Source organism: Hyperolius riggenbachi, chromosome 2, assembly GCF_040937935.1.
Source record: "Hyperolius riggenbachi isolate aHypRig1 chromosome 2, aHypRig1.pri, whole genome shotgun sequence".
NCBI classification, from domain to species: domain Eukaryota; kingdom Metazoa; phylum Chordata; class Amphibia; order Anura; family Hyperoliidae; genus Hyperolius; species Hyperolius riggenbachi.
In genome coordinates, this window is record NC_090647.1 from 5,402,633 (window position 1) to 5,425,880 (window position 23,248).

At 49.4% G+C, this 23,248-nt stretch overlaps 1 protein-coding gene across 1 annotated transcript in view; it reads left to right on the forward strand.

Annotated features, from left to right (window-relative positions):
* Positions 1 to 1,626: 1,626 nt before the first annotated feature.
* Positions 1,627 to 23,248, forward strand: part of LOC137542076 (uncharacterized) — a 58,403-nt gene continuing 36,781 nt past the window's right edge. The window contains exon 1 of the mRNA XM_068263720.1: positions 1,627 to 1,875. Within this exon, the coding sequence (XP_068119821.1) occupies positions 1,627 to 1,875 (249 nt within the window). The remainder of the gene's footprint in view (positions 1,876 to 23,248) is intronic.

The window sequence follows — 23,248 nt, forward strand, 5'->3', positions numbered from 1 at the left end:
GTGGCTCTCAGCAGGGGGCAGGCAGCTAGGCACCGCAGAGAAGAGCTGGTATCATGCTTGTTCCTCATGTGAGGCAGTTGTGCTCTGTGGCTCTCAGCAGGGGGCAGGCAGCTAGGCACCGCAGAGAAGAGCTGGTATCATGCTTGTTCCTCATGTGAGGCAGTTGTGCTCTGTGGCTCTCAGCAGGGGGCAGGCAGCTAGGCACCACAGAGGAGAGCTGGTATCATGCTTGTTCCTCATGTGAGGCAGTTGTGCTCTGTGGCTCTCAGCAGGGGGCAGGCAGCTAGGCACTGCAGAGGAGAGCTGGTATCATGCTTGTTCCTCATGTGAGGCGGTTGTGTTGTGTCGGTGGAAGGGAGAGCAGCTCAGGGGTATTGTGGTTTGCCCAGGATAATCTCCCATGATTCCAGGAACCAGAGAGGACTTGGTGTAACTCAGAGGGTCCCGTGGCCCTTGACTGTGGACTGTTGTATTCCTTGTTCAGCTGGTGGTGTGGACTTGTCCAATGGATACTGGATGTGGTGACTGGGGAGAACTGCACTGACTGGGACTGCTGGGATCTGTTGTGCACCTCTACTGGGACTTTGGGACTTGTGTAAAGCTGGGAATTGTAACCCCTTAGTGGGGGAATCTGTGACACTCTCTTGTGGATTGTAAAGAAGTAATATTGTGAACTTTTTGTGTGAACTGTGTGCCCAATAAACACCCCGCCAGTCGGGTTTTGTTTAATCTGACGCTATACACTGTGTCCTCTGGGAGAACCGTCACATGACCATATCAAGATTAGCATCTTATGAGGGCTAAAATGGACATACCTGTGAAAGGGAGAAATGTAACTTTATTGGAAAATATTATTTACCAGGACCTTTTGGTCCATCTATATTTAAGGCATTTTAATCAGATCAAGACCATAAAGATAGATGGTGAAGAGAAACAGTCCAAGGACTGAACCTTGGAGAACCCCAGCAGAGAGGGAGTGGGGGGAGAAGGTGGAGCCGGAATGTGCAACTTTTGTAGGTTCTTCCTGAGAGATAAGAGGAAAACAAGAAGAAAGCAAGATCCAGTATGGCCAGAGAGGAGATATCGCTCAGTTCTGAGTGGACATATTGCTCCAGTAGTTTTGAGGAGAAGGGAAGGGGAGAGATGGGCCTACAGGCGGAGAGGGTAGTGGGGTCAAGACAAGGTGTTTTGAGTATAGGTTTTACATGGCTTGCTTGAAGGTGGACTGGAAAGTACCAGTAGGGAGGGAAAGGTTGAGTACAGGTTAGGACTGGGATAATGGAAGAGGAAAATGGAGTAATGAGGTGAGAGGAGACAGGCAGGTGCTGGGATGACATTTAGAGACAGGAGGGTGTGTTCAGTGAGTTGGGGGAAACTGACAGAGGAGAGGTGAGGTTAGGAGTCTGGATGTGCCATCAGGAAAGAACTGTACCACCTCAAACCAGCAGTGAAGGTCTGGCTGAAAGTATTTGACAGTGTCATCACCCCAATCCTACTGTACGGAAGCGAAATATGGGGCCCCATCACCTACCCTGATCATTCAAAATGGGAATATAGCCCCCCCAGAAATATTCCACCTGGAATTCTGCAAGTACCTCCTCCAGGTCCATCGGAGTACCTCAAACAATGACTGCTGAGCTGCGGAGATTCCCATTACTGCTTGAGATACAGAAGAGAGTGTTGTTCTACTGGGCCCATCTACAGAACAGCAGGCCCGACTCGCCCCACTACAAAGCCATGCTGCACAATGAAGACCAAGAAAATCCATGTGCCCTGAAAGAAGTTGTCAACTCTCTGATCCCTCCAAACTCACATCCACAGGTCCAATCAAGAGCCCAGATAGAGCACATCACAGCCAAGAGCAAAGAGGAGTATGTAGATAAATGGAGGAATGAAATAAAACAGTCACAAAAGCTAACCATATACCAGTCTCTACAAAGAGAATATAAAATGGCCCCATACCTGGAAAAGCTGCAAAACTCCCAAGAGAGGAAAATCCTGAGTGTCTACAGATTGAGTGCTCACAACAGAAATAGAGTCTGGGAGACAGAGGAAGACATACAAACCCAGGGAGAAGAGACTATGCCAACACTGTGAGCAGAAGACCCTCGAGGACGAAAATCACTTCCTGCTGCACTGCCCCAAATATACCGATACCAGGGAAACCTTCTTTAAGAAACTGATGGGACTATTTCCAGACTTTCACACATTAGAGGATGAGAGAAAAACACTGCATTCTACTAGGAGAAGAGAAATCCACAGTGACAATCTCTGCACACTATGTCACAGCATGCCACAGACTGAGAGGAGCATAAATGAACTGTAAACTCCCCCCCCCCCCAAATATCAACAAACTGCTAACTCACTGCACCCCCACCCCATTCCATCCCATGTCCCTCATTCCCCCTGCTTTGGCAATGTCTGTATTGAAGCTTGGTCATGCCAATAAAGCTATATTTGATTTGATTTGATTTGATTTGACTAGGTTGCTGGGTGAAACCAGAGATTCCAAAATCAAATTATTCAGTAAACCCCACAGAACATATCGAGATGTACAAGAAGATCCAAAACCAAACTCCTCAGTGGCCCCAGAGGATATAGAGATGTAACAGAGGATCCAAAACCAAACTCCTCAGTGGCCCCAGAGGATATAGAGATGTAACAGAGGATCCAAAACCAAACTCCTCAGTGGCCCCAGAGGAGATAGAGATGTAACAGAGCTTTCAAACCCAAACTCCTCAGTGACCCCAGAGGATATAGAGATGTAACAGAGCTTCCAAACCCAAACTCCTCAGTGGCCCCAGAGGATATAGATATGTAACAGAGCTTCCAAACCCAAACTCCTCAGTGGCCCCAGAGGAGATAGAGATGTAACAGAGGATCCAAAACCAAACTCCTCAGTGACCCCAGAGGATATAGAGATGCAACAGAGCTTCCAAACCCAAACTCCTCAGTGGCCCCAGAGGATATAGATATGTAACAGAGCTTCCAAACCCAAACTCCTCAGTGGCCCCAGAGGAGATAGAGATGTAACAGAGGATCCAAAACCAAACTCCTCAGTGGCCCCAGAGGAGATAGAGATGTAACAGAGCTTTCAAACCCAAACTCCTCAGTGACCCCAGAGGAGATAGATATGCAACAGAGCTTCCAAACCCAAACTCCTCAGTGGCCCCAGAGGATATAGATATGTAACAGAGGATCCAAAACCAAACTCATCAGTGACCCCAGAGGAGATAGAGATGTAACAGAGCTTCCAAACCCAAACTCCTCAGTGATACCAGAGGATATAGAGATGTAACAGAGCTTCCAAAACCAAACTCCTCAGTGACCCCAGAGGAGATAGAGATGTAACAGAGATTCCAAACCCAAACTCCCCAGTGGCCCCAGAGGAGATAGAGATGTAACAGAGCTTCCAAACCCAAACTCCCCAGTGGCCACAGAGGAGATAGAGATGTAACAGAGGATCCAAACCCAATCTCCCCAGTGACCCCAGAGGATATAGAGATGTAACAGAGCTTCCAAACCCAAACTCCCCAGTGGCCCCAGAGGAGATAGAGATGTAACAGAGGATCCAAACCCAAACTCCTCAGTGACCCCAGAGGATATAGAGATGTAACAGAGCTTCAAAACCCAAACTCCCCAGTGGCCCCAGAGGATATAGAGATGTAACAGAGCTTCCAAACCCAAACTCCTCAGTGACCCCAGAGGATATAGAGATGTAACAGAGCTTCAAAACCCAAACTCCCCAGTGGCCCCAGAGGATATAGAGATGTAACAGAGCTTCCAAACCCAAACTCCTCAGTGGCCCCAGAGGATATAGAGATGTAACAGAGGATCCAAACCCAAACTCCCCAGTCGCCCCAGAGGAGATAGAGATGTAACAGAGCTTCCAACCCAAACTCCCCAGTGGCCCCAGAGGATATAGAGATGTAACAGAGCTTCCAAAACCAAACCCCTCAGTGACCCCAGAGGATATAGAGATGTAACAGAGCTTCCAAACCCAAACTCCCCAGTGGCCCCAGAGGAGATAGAGATGTAACAGAGCTTCCAAACCCAAACTCCTCAGTGGCCCCAGAGGAGATAGAGATGTAACAGAGCTTGCAAACCCAAACTCCTCAGTGACCCCAGAGGATATAGAGATGTAACAGAGCTTCCAAACCCAAACTCCTTAGTGACCCCAGAGGAGATAGAGATGTAACAGAGCTTCCAAACCCAAACTCCCCAGTGACCCCAGAGGAGATAGAGTTGTAACAGAGCTTCCAAACCCAAACTCCTCAGTGACCCCAGAGGATATAGAGATGTAACAGAGGATCCAAAACCAAACTCCTAAGTGATACCAGAGGATATAGAGATGTAACAGAGGATCCAAACCCAAACTCCTCAGTGACCCCAGAGGATATAGAGATGTAACAGAGCTTCCAAACCCAAACTCCTCAGTGGCCCCAGAGGATATAGAGATGTAACAGAGATTCCAAACCCAAACTCCTCAGTGACCCCAGAGGATATAGAGATGTAACAGAGCTTCCAAACCCAAACTCCCCAGTCGCCCCAGAGGAGATAGAGATGTAACAGAGCTTCCAAACCCAAACTCCCCAGTGGCCCCAGAGGAGATAGAGATGTAACAGAGCTTCCAAACCCAAACTCCCCAGTGGCCCCAGAGGAGATAGAGATGTAACAGAGCTTCCAAACCCAAACTCCTCAGTGGCCCCAGAGGAGATAGAGATGTAACAGAGCTTCCAAACCCAAACTCCTCAGTGACCCCAGAGGAGATAGAGATGTAACAGAGCTTCCAAACCCAAACTCCCCAGTGACCCCAGAGGATATAGAGATGTAACAGAGCTTCCAAACCTCAACTCCTCAGTGACCCCAGAGGAGATAGAGATGTAACAGAGGATCCAAACCCAAACTCCTCAGTGACCCCAGAGGATATAGAGATGTAACAGAGCTTCCAAACCCAAACTCCCCAGTGGCCCCAGAGGAGATAGAGATGTAACAGAGCTTCCAAACCCAAACTCCCCAGTGGCCCCAGAGGAGATAGAGATGTAACAGAGATTCCAAAACCAAACTCCCCAGTGACCCCAGAGGAGATAGAGATGTAACAGAGATTCCAAACCCAAACTCCTCAGTGGCCCCAGAGGAGATAGAGATAACAATAACAATAACAATAATATTTATATAGCGCTTTTCTCCCTGGGGACTCAAAGCGCTGTGACCCTGCATTATGCAGTCTCAAAGGCTAGGGAAAAGAGGTGAGTTTTTAGCCTTTTTTTAAAGCTGTCCAGAGAAGGAGCCTCTCGTACTGATTGTGGAAGTGAGTTCCATAGAGTCGGGGTTGCATAGGAAAAGGCCCGAGCACCAAATGTTAAGTGTATCCTGGGAATAATCAGCTTCATCTTGTTGGCAGAGCGGAGGGTGCGTGGAGGGGCATAAAGTTCCAATAGATCCGCTATGTATTTGGGTCCCATGTGGTGTAGAGCCTTGAATGTCAGCAGGCAGATCTTAAAATTGATTCTCCATTTTACTGGCAACCAGTGAAGAGTTTGCAGTACTGGGGTGATGTGTGAGCTGCGGGGGGCATTGGCTAGGAGTCTGGCTGCAGCATTCTGTACTAGCTGTAAGGGGCGCAGAACCTTTTCTGTAGATCCGATGAACAGGGCATTGCAGTAGTCTAGGCGGGAGGATACAAATGCGTGAACCAGGGCAGGTAGGTCTTCAGCTGGGATAAGGTGTTTGATTTTCGCTATATTTCTTAGATGGAAGAAGGAAGACTTGACGACAGCTGATATCTGCTGTTTGAGTTTTAGATTTCCATCCAGGATCACCCCAAGGTTTCGCACAGAGTCTTTATACTGTACAGTATCTCCCCCAATTGCTAGTTTGAGGTGGTGAGCGTTTTGAACTTTATCCATCATGTGTGGACCACCTACCACCAACACCTCTGTTTTGTCAGAGTTCAGCCTCAGCCAGCTGGTGTTCATCCAATTTTGTAAATCCACTAGACACGCATTTATGGATGCTGATGGGTCTTGGGTGCCAGGCTTGAAGGACAGATACAGTTGTGTGTCATCTGCATAACAATGGTATCCTAGGCCATAGTTCTGGATTATTTTGCCCAGTGGGAGCATGTAGACTGCAAAGAGTAATGGTGATAATCAGGGGCGTCTGTGTCATTAGGCAACTATAAATTGTTGCCTATAGCGCACTTGGTGGCAGTGGGCGCTCCTCTGTGCTGTGTGTGTGTTTGTTTGTTTTTTTCTCTCAGCATTCAGCCAGCCAGGTCGGCGCCGGCTGTGACAGGCAGCTCAGCCTGTGCCCGGCGCCGCCTACTGGCCCGCCCCCTTCCTCAAGTCTTCCCCATTCAGATTTCAGAGCCTCCTCCGAGAGTCTGAGCAGCCTGCATGCACGTTAGTTTATATGTCCAGACAGTGCGTGCTGGCTGCCGCCTACTGGTCCGACTCCGCCCCCTCTCCCCGCCGCCCCCTCTCCTTCTCTGAGCTGACTAAGCGTGCGATCGCCGCACGCTGATTTATTTACAAACCGGCGCCGCCCCTAACTCCGCCCCCCGCCTGCCACACGTGGTAGAAGTGACGGTGACGCACCAGAGCGGCTGGCTTGGCTACACTAATGCAGAGGCAACACCGGCTCATAGAGTCACAGTGAGTGCCCTCTGCCCCTGCTGCTCGCAGCTTTCTTGATCATGTTTTTTATGCCCCCCTGGCTGACCCTGATTACCATCCCCCCCCACGCTCGCCCATATATAATCCCTGGCTCCTCTCTGGAATCATGTATTAAATAATATAGGCATTAGGCATATAGCATCATGCCTGCTGCTGCTGCGTGTGGGTCTGGGCAGTCTCAGAGGGAGGGAGACATACATGCTGCACAGAGTGTGTGCACACAGTCTGCAGAGGGGAGACAGACCCTCATAGTGAGTGGCGTGCCCCCTCTTAATATTATATGCCCCCCTCTCCCCTGGCTGTCCCTGAGATTTCAGGGGGGGGGGGGAATGTGAGCAGAGATGCTGGTGAACATCTGGGCCCTGTACTACTTTCGGGTCGCTATGACCTGGAGTAGTACGCCTGCGTGGTCCGGCGGTGCACATCCTATTATCGCGCTCCTGTTGCCGGGCACTCTCTGCGCATGAGCGTGACGTCACGCACATGCGCAGAAAGTGCCCGACAACAGGAGCGCGATAATAGGATGTGCACCGCCGGACCACGCAGGCGTACTACTCCAGGTCATAGCGACCCGAAAGTAGTACAGGGCCCAGAGAGATGTGAACGTTTTGGGCCATCTCTAGTTGTGTTTGTGCTTGCTGGTGGTGGGGGCACGGGGGTGGGGGTGGAATAAGGGTTGGCGCTACGTGGGGGGGGGGGGGGGGCGCCACAGGTTTTCTTGCCTGGAGTGACAAAGTGGCTAGAAACACCCCTGGTGATAATACAGAACCCTGTGGAACTCCATAGGGAAGTGGCACTGGATTAGAGTAGTGTGTGCCCAGACATACTTGCTGTGTCCTGCCAGATAGGAAGGTCTGAAACCAGCTAAGAACAGTACCCCTTAGGCCACAGTAATTCTTCAGTCGCTGGATTAGTATTTCATGATCCACAGTATCAAATGCTGCAGACAAGTCAAGAAGAATCAAAAGTGAGCAATCACCCTTGTCCCTTGCAGTAAGTAGATCATTCATTACTCGGACTAATGCTGTTTCAGTGCTGTGCCTTTTCCTGAATCCTGACTGAAAAGTATCAAAGATGTTGTTATCTGTAAGCCTGGCTTCTAGCTGGTTGGCGACTGCTTTCTCGATAACTTTTGATAGGAATGGTAAGTTCGCAACAGGTCTGTAGTTGGTTAAAGAATCAGGATCTAGTGATGGTTTCTTCAAGAGGGGTTTTATGATTGCTTTCTTTAGTTCTTCTGGGAAAAGTCCACTTTGCAAGGAGCACTGAGTGATTTTGTGAAGTGCTGGCCTGATCAGCTCTGGGCACTGCATTAAGGATCTAGTTGGGCCAGGATCCAGGTCGCAGGTAGTGGGGCGGAGACTTTGAATGAGAATTCCAAAATCTTCTTCACTCAGAGTGTCAAAGACTTGCCATGGTGGTACGGTAGAAGATATATGCAAAGTCCAGTGGTCAATTGATGTTGGTGTAATGCTGGCACGGATGGTAGACACCTTGTTTGTGAAGAAGGCAGAGAATTCTTCACACCTTTCCCTGGAGAATGTGGTTGGGGCTTTTAGGCAGGAAGGACTGCAGAGTGATTCAACTGTGTGGAAGAGTTGAGCAGCTCTGTTGTTGGCTGTAGATATTTTGTGCGAGATAAAGTCTGATTTTTTCTTGGTTATTGCTTGTTGGTATTGTCTGAGGTGTTGAACTAGGCTAGATTTGTGCTCCTCAGACCCCGATTTACGCCACTGTCTTTCAAGTCTGCGCCCTTTCTTTTTTAGATTTATGATGGTTTTGTCAAACCAATTAGCTTTCTGCTTTTTGGTTGCCGATTTGGTGCACCATGGGGCAATACTGTCCAGTGTTTCATATATCATGTTGTTGTACTGGGTTACTAGAGAGTTTGGGTCCATTTGACTGTGGAGCAGATTTGTAAAATCCAGGTTGGCAGTTATCCTCTCCGGTGTTAATTTACTCAGGGGATGGGTTTTGATTGTTTCTTTAGGGAGCTGCTTGATAGGGTGATGTTCAATAGTAAACTGTATTATGTGATGGTCTGACCACACCACTGGGGTTACTGTTATGTTACTAATGTCCTGTAACGATCGGTGTCAGAACCAGAGAGAGAATCTGATCCTTGGCGATCCGCAGTATCCCCAAGAATACAGATATACCCGATTATTGAGGATCTGTGGAATCGTCAATAATCAGATATGTCTAACCTCTAGACACCAGGGAGAGTGTAAGTGTTTGGTGCAACAGTAACAACTCTGAGTGGAGACCACCAGAGGAGCTAGCGGCCTAAGACTCCCGAGGAATTCACCCCAGAGCGGTGGGTGATATTCCAGTAGCCTCTGGACCCCTGAGCGAGGGACCAAGGCTGGGACGCAGGAAGCCCTGCTGCTAATATGTAAGGCTTTGCCCTGAACTGGGCTAACGTAACACAGTAATAACACAACCTAGTCTTGGGTGTAAAGTCCGTACTCACAACACCCTGGAACTAGTCTGGAATATAACAACATAAATGATAATACAGTTCCCTAGTCTTGGGTGTGAGGTCCGTATTCACAACACCCTGGAACTAGTCTAGAGAATACACAGAAGAAACACAGTATTCCTAGTCTGGGGTGTGAGGGCCATGATCTCAACACCCTGAAACTGGTCTAACAAATAATACCATTCAATTAGTACTTTAAGCTATCAAGAATCTGACTCAGTGTGGATTCCCAGCTCCAGCCGGTTCTGGCACACTGTCGGGTCTAGCTAAGGTCTGAGTGCCTTCACGCAAGTGTTAGCAATGGCAGACAACCAGCAACTGACAAGCAGCAGAATATATAGTTGCTGGACTCTGCTGCCCCGCCCGAACCATTCAGCCAATCATGAGTCCTACTGGAGTCAGCTGACCTTCCTGATCAGCTGACACTTCCCCTGCTGGTATAAAGGTCCTGCATTCAGGCCCGCGCGTGCATAGCTCTCCATCTGTCTAGGTGCACTAACAGACCCAGCCACACCAAGCACACGCCGCCGCATGCAAGCAGCCGCTTTGCTGTCAGGACATGCTGCGGCTTTTCCGCATTCCACTATACTACCAGACGCGTGTCCATGCGTGCAAACCGCCGCTTTGGACGCGGAATCAGCCGCCTCGTTCTTGGCATATGCGGCGGCTTTTCCGCGTTTTCTCACATGTCCATTCCAAGGTGGAACAGTAAGTCTAGCGTATGCCCTCCTCTGTGGGTAGCAGATTTTACAACTTGTGTGAAGCCTAGTCCACCCATGAGATTTATTAGTTCATTTGCATTTTGTGATTGAGTGTCATCAGCCCAGACGTTGAAGTCACCAAGGATGATCCATCTCGGATAAGACAGAGATAGCATTGCCAGAAGAATTCCTGTAGGAAAGGGTCAGCATCTCCGGGGGGACGATAAACCACTAAAATTTTGAAGCTTTTACCAGCTGAGATCTGGGCACCTATACATTCAAAAGACTTTGTTGAGCCAACATTCAGGGCTCTGAGCTGCAGAGTTGTTTTGCCACAAATTGCTACACCCCCTCCTCTGCGGTCTCGTCTTCCCTCACTTAGGACTGAGTAATTGTATGGGATGGTTGCTTCCAATGTGGGGCCCGCATTGGCATCAATCCAGGTTTCAGTGATGCATGAAAAATCGCATGTCTGAATAAGGTCCGCAATAATGGCTGTCTTATTGTTTATAGAGCGGGCATTGCAGAGCAATGCCGTGACTGCATGGGGCTTAGCAATGGCGACTGGGTTCACTGCCGGGGTGTTACTGCATCTCTGACTAGGGACATGGTAACTTCTGCTACTTTCAGCCTCTGATTTCCAGTACACATCACCAGGGCCGGCCCTATACTTTTTGCCGCCTGAGGCAAAAAATTTTGTTCCGCCGCCACCCCCCCCCCCCCACCGGTGGGGGGGGGGTGCTCTGGGGGGCCGCTGAGCTGGAGGGGTAGCTGGCAGGACGGGGGTATTGGGCCTAGCGGCGGGGAGGGGGTCGTACCCCCCCCCCTCCCTCGCCTGGGTCCCCCGAACTGCGCTCCCCTCCAGCCTTACATAGAAGAAGCAGCCGCTATTTGTAAGCCTCATGAGCGGGCCGGCCCTGCACATCACTGGAGATCGCTGGAAAGTTCTTTCCCTTGAATGGGCCTGGGTCCCTGAAGTTGGACTGAGTCTGAGTGTGGCATTTTTTATGGGCCTGGCCACCTTTTTTTCCTCTGTGCGTTTTATTTAAAATCCCTAGAGATTGCAGCAAGTTAGCTTGTTTTTTTCCCAATGTGAGATGCAGCTCTTGATGGCCTGAGAGATAGTAAGATGCTGGCTGTATAGATTAACATTGCTCTTTGGGAAGGAATGGGTTAAGTAAGCTCTTCCTTTGATTGTTGTTGTTTATCAGTGGGGGGTAGACAAAAGCAAACTCCTGGCCTTGTGAATCAAATAGGAGAGGTGTGAAAATTCTATTGATATGCAGAAACATGGGGCCTACTAAGGTTCACTTAGAAAGGCAATGGAGTCAATATAATTTCAGCCTCTGAATGCATTTAAGTATTTGTACAGTCTGCAAAAAAACGGATTGCCAGCTGGAAGATATTACTGGTGTTTGGGGAAGGAGGATGAATTCCCTTACCTTGGGAAGAGGACTTGGGAAGGTAGGAGATCTGCTTGCTGTGTTGCCTGGACATGCTTTTTTGATGTGTTGGTTTGTTTGAAGCTGTGGACCTCATGAGTATCCTGGTGGAGAAATCCTATCCCATTGTGTGCCCTTGTAGGAGTAGAGAAGGCTTTTGTTTGTTTGTGTGGCTTTTCAGCTTCCCAATCCCATGCAGGACTCCAAAACCAAGGTCAGCTACACAGGACTTTGATGGTGAGTACAATCCAGCTTGTAACTTAGCCATCCATAATCTTCCACGTTTCCCAGAAGGTTCCAGTTGTAGCCAGAGATTTCATGGTTTTTGTTCCTTCTGTGCATATATGTGATTAATGCTTCCCAGAGCCGAGACAAGGTGTGGAGCAGGTAAAAAGAGAGGCTGCCATCTTGAGCGCGCTCAGTATATGTAACAGAGCTTCCAAACCCAAACTCCTCAGTGACCCCAGAGGATATAGAGATGTAACAGAGGAACCAAAACCAAACTCCTCAGTGGCCCCAGAGGAGATAGAGATGTAACAGAGCTTCCAAACCCAAACTCCCCAGTGGGACCAGAGGATATAGAGATGTAACAGAGCTTCCAAACCCAAACTCCTCAGTGACCCCAGAGGAGATAGATATGCAACAGAGATTCCAAACCCAAACTCCTCAGTGACCCCAGAGGAGATAGAGATGTAACAGAGCTTCCAAACCCAAACTCCTCAGTGGCCCCAGAGGATATAGAGATGTAACAGAGCTTCCAAACCCAAACTCCCCAGTGGCCCCAGAGGATATAGAGATGTAACAGAGCTTCCAAACCCAAACTCCCCAGTGACCCCAGAGGAGATAGAGATGTAACAGAGCTTCCAAACCCAAACTCCCCAGTGACCCCAGGGGATATAGAGATGTAACAGAGCTTCCAAAACCCAAACTCCCCAGTGACCCCAGAGGAGATAGAGATGTAACAGAGCTTCCAAACCCAAACTCCTCAGTGGCCCCAGAGGATATAGAGATGTAACAGAGGATCCAAACCCAAACTCCCCAGTGACCCCAGAGGAGATAGAGATGTAACAGAGGAACCAAAACCAAACTCCTCAGTGGCCCCAGAGGAGATAGAGATGTAACAGAGCTTCCAAACCCAAACTCCCCAGTGACCCCAGAGGAGATAGAGATGTAACAGAGGATCCAAAACCAAACTCCTCAGTGACCCCAGAGGAGATAGAGATGTAACAGAGCTTCCAAACCCAAACTCCCCAGTGGGACCAGAGGATATAGAGATGTAACAGAGGATCCAAACCCAAACTCCTCAGTGACCCCAGAGGAGATAGAGATGTAGCAAAGGATCCAAACCCAAACTCCCCAGTGGCCCCAGAGGAGATAGAGATGTAACAGAGGATCCAAACCCAAACTCCCCAGTGACCCCAGAGGAGAAAGATATTCAACAGAGCTTCCAAACCCAAACTCCTCAGTGGCCCCAGAGGAGATAGAGATGTAACAGAGCTTCCGAACCCAAACTCCCCAGGGGCCCCAGAGGAGATAGAGATTTAACAGAGGTTCCAAACCCAAACTCCCCAGTGGCCCCAGAGGAGATAGAGATGTAACAGAGCTTCCGAACCCAAACTCCCCAGGGGCCCCAGAGGATATAGAGATGTAACAGAGCTTCCAAACCTAAACTCCCCAGTGGCCCCAGAGGAGATAGAGATGTAACAGAGCTTCCAAACCCAAACTCCCCAGTGGCCCCAGAGGATAAAGAGACGTAACAGAGGATCCAAACCCAAACTCCCCAGTGGCCCCAGAGGATATAGAGATGTAACAGAGCTTCCAAAACCAAACTCCTCAGTGACCCCAGAGGAGATAGAGATGTAACAGAGATTCCAAACCCAAACTCCTCAGTGGCCCCAGAGGAGATAGAGATGTAACAGAGCTTCCAAACCCAAACTCCTCAGTGGCCCCAGAGGAGATAGAGATGTAAAAGAGCTTCCAAACCCAAACTCCTCAGTGGCCCCAGAGGAGATAGAGATGTAACAGAGCTTCCAAACCCAAACTCCCCAGTGGCCCCAGAGGAGATAGAGATGTAACAGAGGATCCAAACCCAAACTCCCCAGTGACCCCAGAGGAGATAGATATTCAACAGAGCTTCCAAACCCAAACTCCTCAGTGGCCCCAGAGGAGATAGAGATGTAACAGAGCTTCCAAACCCAAACTCCCCAGGGGCCCCAGAGGAGATAGAGATGTAACAGAGGTTCCAAACCCAAACTCCCCAGTAACCCCAGAGGAGATAGAGATGTAACAGAGGATCCAAACCCAAACTCCCCAGTGACCCCAGAGGAGATAGATATTCAACAGAGCTTCCAAACCCAAACTCCTCAGTGGTCCCAGAGGAGATAGCGATGTAACAGAGCTTCCAAACCCAAACTCCCCAGGGGCCCCAGAGGAGATAGAGATGTAACAGAGGTTCCAAAACCAAACTCCCCAGTAACCCCAGAGGAGATAGAGATGTAACAGAGCTTCCAAACCCAAACTCCTCAGTGGCCCCAGAGGATATAGAGATGTAACAGAGGATCCAAACCCAAACTCCACAGTGACCCCAGAGGAGATAGAGATGTAACAGAGCTTCCAAAACCAAACTCCTCAGTGACCCCAGAGGAGATAGAGATGTAACAGAGGTTCCAAACCCAAACTCCTCAGTGGCCCCAGAGGAGATAGAGATGTAACAGGGCTTCCAAACCCAAACTCCTCAGTGGCCCCAGAGGAGATAGAGATGTAACATAGCTTCCAAACCCAAACTCCTCAGTGACCCCAGAGGAGATAGAGATGTAACAGAGCTTCCAAACCCAAACTCCCCAGGGGCCCCAGAGGAGATAGAGATGTAACAGAGGTTCCAAACCCAAACTCCTCAGTGGCCCCAGAGGAGATAGAGATGTAACAGAGCTTCCAAACCCAAACTCCTCAGTGGCCCCAGAGGATATAGAGATGTAACAGAGGATCCAAACCCAAACTCCACAGTGACCCCAGAGGAGATAGAGATGTAACAGAGCTTCCAAAACCAAACTCCTCAGTGACCCCAGAGGAGATAGAGATGTAACAGAGGAACCAAAACCAAACTCCTCAGTGGCCCCAGAGGAGATAGAGATGTAACAGAGCTTCCAAACCCAAACTCCCCAGTGACCCCAGAGGAGATAGAGATGTAACAGAGGATCCAAAACCAAACTCCTCAGTGACCCCAGAGGAGATAGAGATGTAACAGAGCTTCCAAACCCAAACTCCCCAGTGGGACCAGAGGATATAGAGATGTAACAGAGGATCCAAACCCAAACTCCTCAGTGACCCCAGAGGAGATAGAGATGTAGCAAAGGATCCAAACCCAAACTCCCCAGTGGCCCCAGAGGAGATAGAGATGTAACAGAGGATCCAAACCCAAACCCCCCAGTGACCCCAGAGGAGATAGATATTCAACAGAGCTTCCAAACCCAAACTCCTCAGTGGCCCAAGAGGAGATAGAGATGTAACAGAGCTTCCGAACCCAAACTCCCCAGGGGCCCCAAAGGAGATAGAGATGTAACAGAGGTTCCAAACCCAAACTCCCCAGTGGCCCCAGAGGAGATAGAGATGTAACAGAGCTTCCAAACCCAAACTCCCCAGTGATACCAGAGGATATAGAGATGTAACAGAGCTTCCAAACCTAAACTCCCCAGTGGCCCCAGAGGAGATAGAGATGTAACAGAGCTTCCAAACCCAAACTCCCCAGTGGCCCCAGAGGATATAGAGATGTAACAGAGGATCCAAACCCAAACTCCCCAGTGGCCCCAGAGGATATAGAGATGTAACAGAGCTTCCAAAACCAAACTCCTCAGTGACCCCAGAGGAGATAGAGATGTAACAGAGCTTCCAAACCCAAACTCCCCAGTGGCCCCAGAGGATATAGAGATGTAACAGAGGATCCAAACCCAAACTCCCCAGTGACCCCAGAGGATATAGAGATGTAACAGAGCTTCCAAAACCAAACTCCTCAGTGACCCCAAAGGAGATAGAGATGTAACAGAGATTCCAAAACCAAACTCCTCAGTGACCCCAGAGGAGATAGAGATGTAACAGAGCTTCCAAAACCAAACTCCTCAGTGACCCCAGAGGAGATAGAGATGTAACAGAGATTCCAAACCCAAACTCCTCAGTGGCCCCAGAGGAGATAGAGATGTAACAGAGCTTCCAAACCCAAACTCCCTAGTGGCCCCAGAGGAGATAGAGATGTAACAGAGATTCCAAACCCAAACTCCTCAGAGACCCCAGAGGAGATAGAGATGTAACAGATGATCCAAACCCAAACTCCCCAGTGACCCCAGAGGAGATAGATATTCAACAGAGCTTCCAAACCCAAACTCCTCAGTGGCCCCAGAGGAGATAGAGATGTAACAGAGCTTCCAAACCCAAACTACCCAGGGGCCCCAGAGGAGATAGAGATGTAACAGAGGTTCCAAACCCAAACTCCCCAGTAACCCCAGAGGAGATAGAGATGTAACAGAGCTTCCAAAACCAAACTCCTCAGTGACCCCAGAGGAGATAGAGATGTAACAGAGATTCCAAACCCAAACTCCTCAGTGGCCCCAGAGGAGATAGAGATGTAACAGAGCTTCCAAACCCAAACTCCTCAGTGGCCCCAGAGGAGATAGAAATGTAACAGAGCTTCCAAACCCAAACTCCTCAGTGGCCCCAGAGGATATAGAGATGTAACAGAGGATCCAAACCCAAACTCCTCAGTGACCCCAGAGGAGATAGAGATGTAACAGAGCTTCCAAACCCAAACTCCCCAGTGGCCCCAGAGGAGATAGAGATGTAACAGAGGATCCAAACCCAAACTCCTCAGTGACCCCAGAGGAGATAGAGATGTAACAGAGCTTCCAAAACCAAACTCCCCAGTGGCCCCAGAGGATATAGAGATGTAACAGAGCTTCCAAAACCAAACTCCTCAGTGACCCCAGAGGAGATAGAGATGTAACAGAGATTCCAAACCCAAACTCCTCAGTGGCCCCAGAGGAGATAGAGATGTAACAGAGCTTCCAAACCCAAACTCCTCAGTGGCCCCAGAGGAGATAGAGATGTAACAGAGCTTCCAAACCCAAACTCCCCAGTGGCCCCAGAGGAGATAGAGATGTAACAGAGATTCCAAACCCAAACTCCTCAGAGACTCCAGAGGAGATCGAGATGTAACAGAGGATCCAAACCCAAACTCCCCAGTGACCCCAGAGGAGATAGATATTCAACAGAGCTTCCAAACCCAAACTCCTCAGTGGCCCCAGAGGAGATAGAGATGTAACAGAGCTTCCAAACCCAAACTCCCCAGGGGCCCCAGAGGAGATAGAGATGTAACAGAGGTTCCAAACCCAAACTCCCCAGTAACCCCAGAGGAGATAGAGATATAACAGAGCTTCCAAACCCAAACTCCTCAGTGACCCCAGAGGATATAGAGATGTAACAGAGCTTCCAAAACCAAACTCCTCAGTGACCCCAGAGGATATAGAGATGTAACAGAGGATCCCAAACCCAAACTCCCCAGTGACCCCAGAGGATATAGACATGTAACAGAGCTTCCAAGCCCAAACTCCTCAGTGACCCCAGAGGAGATAGAGATGTAACAGAGGATCCAAACCCAAACTCCCCAGTGACTCCAGAGGAGATAGAGATGTAACAGAGCTTCCAAAACCAAACTCCTCAGTGACCCCAGAGGAGATAGAGATGTAACAGAGCTTCCAAGCCCAAACTCCTCAGTGGCCCCAGAGGAGATAGAGATGTAACAGAGTTTCCAAACCCAAACTCCCCAGTAGCCCCAGAGGAGATAGAGATGTAACAGAGCTTCCAAACCCAAACTCCCCAGTGGCCCCAGAGGATATAGAGATGTAACAGAGCTTCCAAACCCAAACTCCTTAGTAACCCCAGAGGAGATAGAGATGTAACAGAGCTTCCAAACCCAAACTCCTTAGTAACCCCAGAGGAGATAGAGATGTAACAGAGATTCCAAACCCAAACTCCTCAGTGGCCCCAGAGGATATAGAGATGTAACAGAGCTTCCAAACCCAAACTCCCCAGTGGCCCCAGAGGATATAGAGATGTAACAGAGGATCCAAACCCAAACTACCCAGTGGCCCCAGAGGATATAGAGATGTAACAGAGCTTCCAAAACCAAACTCCTCAGTGACCCCAAAGGAGATAGAGATGTAACAGAGATTCCAAACCCAAACTCCTCAGTGGCCCCAGAGGAGATAGAGATGTAACAGAGCTTCCAAACCCAAACTCCCCAGTGGCCCCATAGGAGATAGAGATGTAACAGAGCTTCCAAACCCAAACTCCCCAGTGGCCCCAGAGGAGATAGAGATGTAACAGAGCTTCCAAACCCAAACTCCCCAGTGGCCCCATAGGAGATAGAGATGTAACAGAGCTTCCAAACCCAAACTCCCCAGTGGCCCCAGAGGATATAGAGACGTAACAGAGGATCCAAACCCAAACTCCCCAGTGGCCCCAGAGGATATAGAGATGTAACAGAGCTTCCAAAACCAAACTCCTCAGTGACCCCAGAGGAGATAGAGATGTAACAGAGATTCCAAACCCAAACTCCTCAGTGGCCCCAGAGGAGATAGAGATGTAACAGAGCTTCCAAACCCAAACTCCTCAGTGGCCCCAGAGGAGATAGAGATGTAACAGAGCTTCCAAACCCAAACTCCCCAGTGGCCCCAGAGGAGATAGAGATGTAACAGAGATTCCAAACCCAAACTCCTCAGAGACCCCAGAGGAGATAGAGATGTAACAGAGGATCCAAACCCAAACTCCCCAGTGACCCCAGAGGAGATAGATATTCAACAGAGCTTCCAAACCCAAACTCCTCAGTGGCCCCAGAGGAGATAGAGATGTAACAGAGCTTCCAAACCCAAACTCCCCAGGGGCCCCAGAGGAGATAGAGATGTAACAGAGGTTCCAAACCCAAACTCCCCAGTAACCCCAGAGGAGATAGAGATGTAACAGAGCTTCCAAAACCAAACTCCTCAGTGACCCCAGAGGAGATAGAGATGTAACAGAGCTTCCAAACCCAAACTCCCCAGTGGCCCCAGAGGAGATAGAGATGTAACAGAGATTCCAAACCCAAACTCCTCAGAGACCCCAGAGGAGATAGAGATGTAACAGAGGATCCAAACCCAAACTCCCCAGTGACCCCAGAGGAGATAGATATTCAACAGAGCTTCCAAACCCAAACTCCTCAGTGGCCCCAGAGGAGATAGAGATGTAACAGAGCTTCCAAACCCAAACTCCCCAGGGGCCCCAGAGGAGATAGAGATGTAACAGAGGTTCCAAACCCAAACTCCCCAGTAACCCCAGAGGAGATAGAGATGTAACAGAGCTTCCAAAACCAAACTCCTCAGTGACCCCAGAGGAGATAGAGATGTAACAGAGATTCCAAACCCAAACTCCTCAGTGGCCCCAGAGGAGATAGAGATGTAACAGAGCTTCCAAACCCAAACTCCTCAGTGGCCCCAGAGGAGATAGAGATGTAACATAGCTTCCAAACCCAAACTCCTCAGTGACCCCAGAGGAGATAGAGATGTAACAGAGCTTCCAAACCCAAACTCCCCAGGGGCCCCAGAGGAGATAAAGATGTAACAGAGGTTCCAAACCCAAACTCCTCAGTGGCCCCAGAGGAGATAGAGATGTCACAGAGCTTCCAAACCCAAACTCCTCAGTGGCCCCAGAGGATATAGAGATGTAACAGAGGATCCAAACCCAAACTCCCCAGTGACCCCAGAGGATATAGAGATGTAACAGAGCTTCCAAAACCAAACTCCTCAGTGACCCCAGAGGAGATAGAAATGTAACAGAGGAACCAAAACCAAACTCCTCAGTGACCCCAGAGGAGATAGAGATGTAACAGAGCTTCCAAACCCAAACTCCCCAGTGACCCCAGAGGAGATAGAGATGTAACAGAGGACCCAAAACCAAACTCCTCAGTGACCCCAGAGGAGATAGAGATGTAACAGAGCTTCCAAACCCAAACTCCCCAGTGGGACCAGAGGATATAGAGATGTAACAGAGGATCCAAACCCAAACTCCTCAGTGACCCCAGAGGAGATAGAGATGTAGCAAAGGATCCAAACCCAAACTCCCCAGTGGCCCCAGAGGAGATAGAGATGTAACAGAGGATCCAAACCCAAACTCCCCATTGACCGCAGAGGAGAAAGATATTCAACAGAGCTTCCAAACCCAAACTCCTCAGTGGCCCCAGAGGAGATAGAGATGTAACAGAGCTTCCGAACCCAAACTCCCCAGGGGCCCCAGAGGAGATAGAGATTTAACAGAGCTTCCAAACCCAAACTCCCCAGTGGCCCCAGAGGAGATAGAGATGTAACAGAGCTTCCAAACCGAAACTCCCCAGTGATACCAGAGGATATAGAGATGTAACAGAGCTTCCAAACCTAAACTCCCCAGTGGCCCCAGAGGAGATAGAGATGTAACAGAGCTTCCAAACCCAAACTCCCCAGTGGCCCCAGAGGATATAGAGACGTAACAGAGGATCCAAACCCAAACTCCCCAGTGGCCCCAGAGGATATAGAGATGTAACAGAGCTTCCAAACCCAAACTCCTCAGTGGCCCCAGAGGAGATAGAGATGTAACAGAGGATCCAAACCCAAACTCCTCAGTGACCCCAGAGGAGATAGAGATGTAACAGAGCTTCCAAACCCACACTCCCCAGGGGCCCCAGAGGAGATAGAGATGTAACAGAAGTTCCAAACCCAAACTCCTCAGTGGCCCCAGAGGAGATAGAGATGTAACAGAGCTTCCAAACCCAAACTCCTCAGTGGCCCCAGAGGATATAGAGATGTAACAGAGGATCCAAACCCAAACTCCCCAGTGACCCCAGAGGATATAGAGATGTAACAGAGCTTCCAAAACCAAACTCCTCAGTGACCCTAGAGGAGATAGAGATGTAACAGAGGAACCAAAACCAAACTCCTCAGTGACCCCAGAGGAGATAGAGTTGTAACAGAGCTTCCAAACCCAAACTCCTCAGTGACCCCAGAGGAGATAGAGATGTAACAGAGGATCCAAAACCAAACTCCTCAGTGACCCCAGAGGAGATAGAGATGTAACAGAGCTTCCAAACCCAAACTCCCCAGTGGGACCAGAGGATATAGAGATGTAACAGAGGATCCAAACCCAAACTCCTCAGTGACCCCAGAGGAGATAGAGATGTAGCAAAGGATCCAAACCCAAACTCCCCAGTGGCCCCAGAGGAGATAGAGATGTAACAGAGGATCCAAACCCAAACCCCCCAGTGACCCCAGAGGAGATAGATATTCAACAGAGCTTCCAAACCCAAACTCCTCAGTGGCCCAAGAGGAGATAGAGATGTAACAGAGCTTCCGAACCCAAACTCCCCAGGGGCCCCAAAGGAGATAGAGATGTAACAGAGCTTCCAAACCCAAACTCCCCAGTGACCCCAGAGGAGATAGAGATGTAACAGAGGATCCAAAACCAAACTCCTCAGTGACCCCAGAGGAGATAGAGATGTAACAGAGCTTCCAAACCCAAACTCCCCAGTGGGACCAGAGGATATAGAGATGTAACAGAGGATCCAAACCCAAACTCCTCAGTGACCCCAGAGGAGATAGAGATGTAGCAAAGGATCCAAACCCAAACTCCCCAGTGGCCCCAGAGGAGATAGAGATGTAACAGAGGATCCAAACCCAAACCCCCCAGTGACCCCAGAGGAGATAGATATTCAACAGAGCTTCCAAACCCAAACTCCTCAGTGGCCCAAGAGGAGATAGAGATGTAACAGAGCTTCCGAACCCAAACTCCCCAGGGGCCCCAAAGGAGATAGAGATGTAACAGAGGTTCCAAACCCAAACTCCCCAGTGGCCCCAGAGGAGATAGAGATGTAACAGAGCTTCCAAACCCAAACTCCCCAGTGATACCAGAGGATATAGAGATGTAACAGAGCTTCCAAACCTAAACTCCCCAGTAGCCCCAGAGGAGATAGAGATGTAACAGAGCTTCCAAACCCAAACTCCCCAGTGGCCCCAGAGGATATAGAGATGTAACAGAGGATCCAAACCCAAACTCCCCAGTGGCCCCAGAGGATATAGAGATGTAACAGAGCTTCCAAAACCAAACTCCTCAGTGACCCCAGAGGAGATAGAGATGTACCAGAGCTTCCAAACCCAAACTCCCCAGTGGCCCCAGAGGATATAGAGATGTAACAGAGGATCCAAACCCAAACTCCCCAGTGACCCCAGAGGAGATAGAGATGTCACAGAGCTTCCAAAACCAAACTCCTCAGTGACCCCAGAGGAGATAGAGATGTAACAGAGATTCCAAACCCAAACTCCTCAGTGGCCCCAGAGGAGATAGAGATGTAACAGAGCTTCCAAACCCAAACTCCTCAGTGACCCTAGAGGAGATAGAGATGTAACAGAGGAACCAAAACCAAACTCCTCAGTGACCCCAGAGGAGATAGAGATGTAACAGAGCTTCCAAACCCAAACTCCCCAGTGACCCCAGAGGAGATAGAGATGTAACAGAGGATCCAAAACCAAACTCCTCAGTGACCCCAGAGGAGATAGAGATGTAACAGAGCTTCCAAACCCAAACTCCCCAGTGGGACCAGAGGATATAGAGATGTAACAGAGGATCCAAACCCAAACTCCTCAGTGACCCCAGAGGAGATAGAGATGTAGCAAAGGATCCAAACCCAAACTCCCCAGTGGCCCCAGAGGAGATAGAGATGTAACAGAGGATCCAAACCCAAACCCCCCAGTGACCCCAGAGGAGATAGATATTCAACAGAGCTTCCAAACCCAAACTCCTCAGTGGCCCAAGAGGAGATAGAGATGTAACAGAGCTTCCGAACCCAAACTCCCCAGGGGCACCAAAGGAGATAGAGATGTAACAGAGGTTCCAAACCCAAACTCCCCAGTGGCCCCAGAGGAGATAGAGATGTAACAGAGCTTCCAAACCCAAACTCCCCAGTGATACCAGAGGATATAGAGATGTAACAGAGCTTCCAAACCTAAACTCCCCAGTAGCCCCAGAGGAGATAGAGATGTAACAGAGGTTCCAAACCCAAACTCCCCAGTGGCCCCAGAGGAGATAGAGATGTAACAGAGCTTCCAAACCCAAACTCCTCAGTGGCCCCAGAGGATATAGAGATGTAACAGAGCTTCCAAAACCAAACTCCTCAGTGACCCCAGAGGAGATAGAGATGTAACAGAGCTTCCAAACCCAAACTCCTCAGTGACCCCAGAGGATATAGAGATGTAACAGAGGATCCAAACCCAAACTCCTCAGTGGCCCCAGAGGAGATAGAGATGTAACAGAGCTTCCAAACCCAAACTCCCTAGTGGCCCCAGAGGAGATAGAGATGTAACAGAGATTCCAAACCCAAACTCCTCAGAGACCCCAGAGGAGATAGAGATGTAACAGAGAATCCAAACCCAAACTCCCCAGTGACCCCAGAGGAGATAGATATTCAACAGAGCTTCCAAACCCAAACTCCTCAGTGGCCCCAGAGGAGATAGAGATGTAACAGAGCTTCCAAACCCAAACTCCTCAGTGGCCCTAGAGGAGATAGAGATGTAACAGAGCTTCCAAACCCAAACTCCTCAGTGGCCCCAGAGGAGATAGAAATGTAACAGAGCTTCCAAACCCAAACTCCCCAGTGGCCCCAGAGGATATAGAGATGTAACAGAGGATCCAAACCCAAACTCCCCAGTGGCCCCAGAGGATATAGAGATGTAACAGAGCTTCCAAAACCAAACTCCTCAGTGACCCCAGAGGAGATAGAGATGTAACAGAGCTTCCAAACCCAAACTCCCCAGTGGCCCCAGAGGATATAGAGATGTAACAGAGGATCCAAACCCAAACTCCCCAGTGACCCCAGAGGAGATAGAGATGTAACAGAGCTTCCAA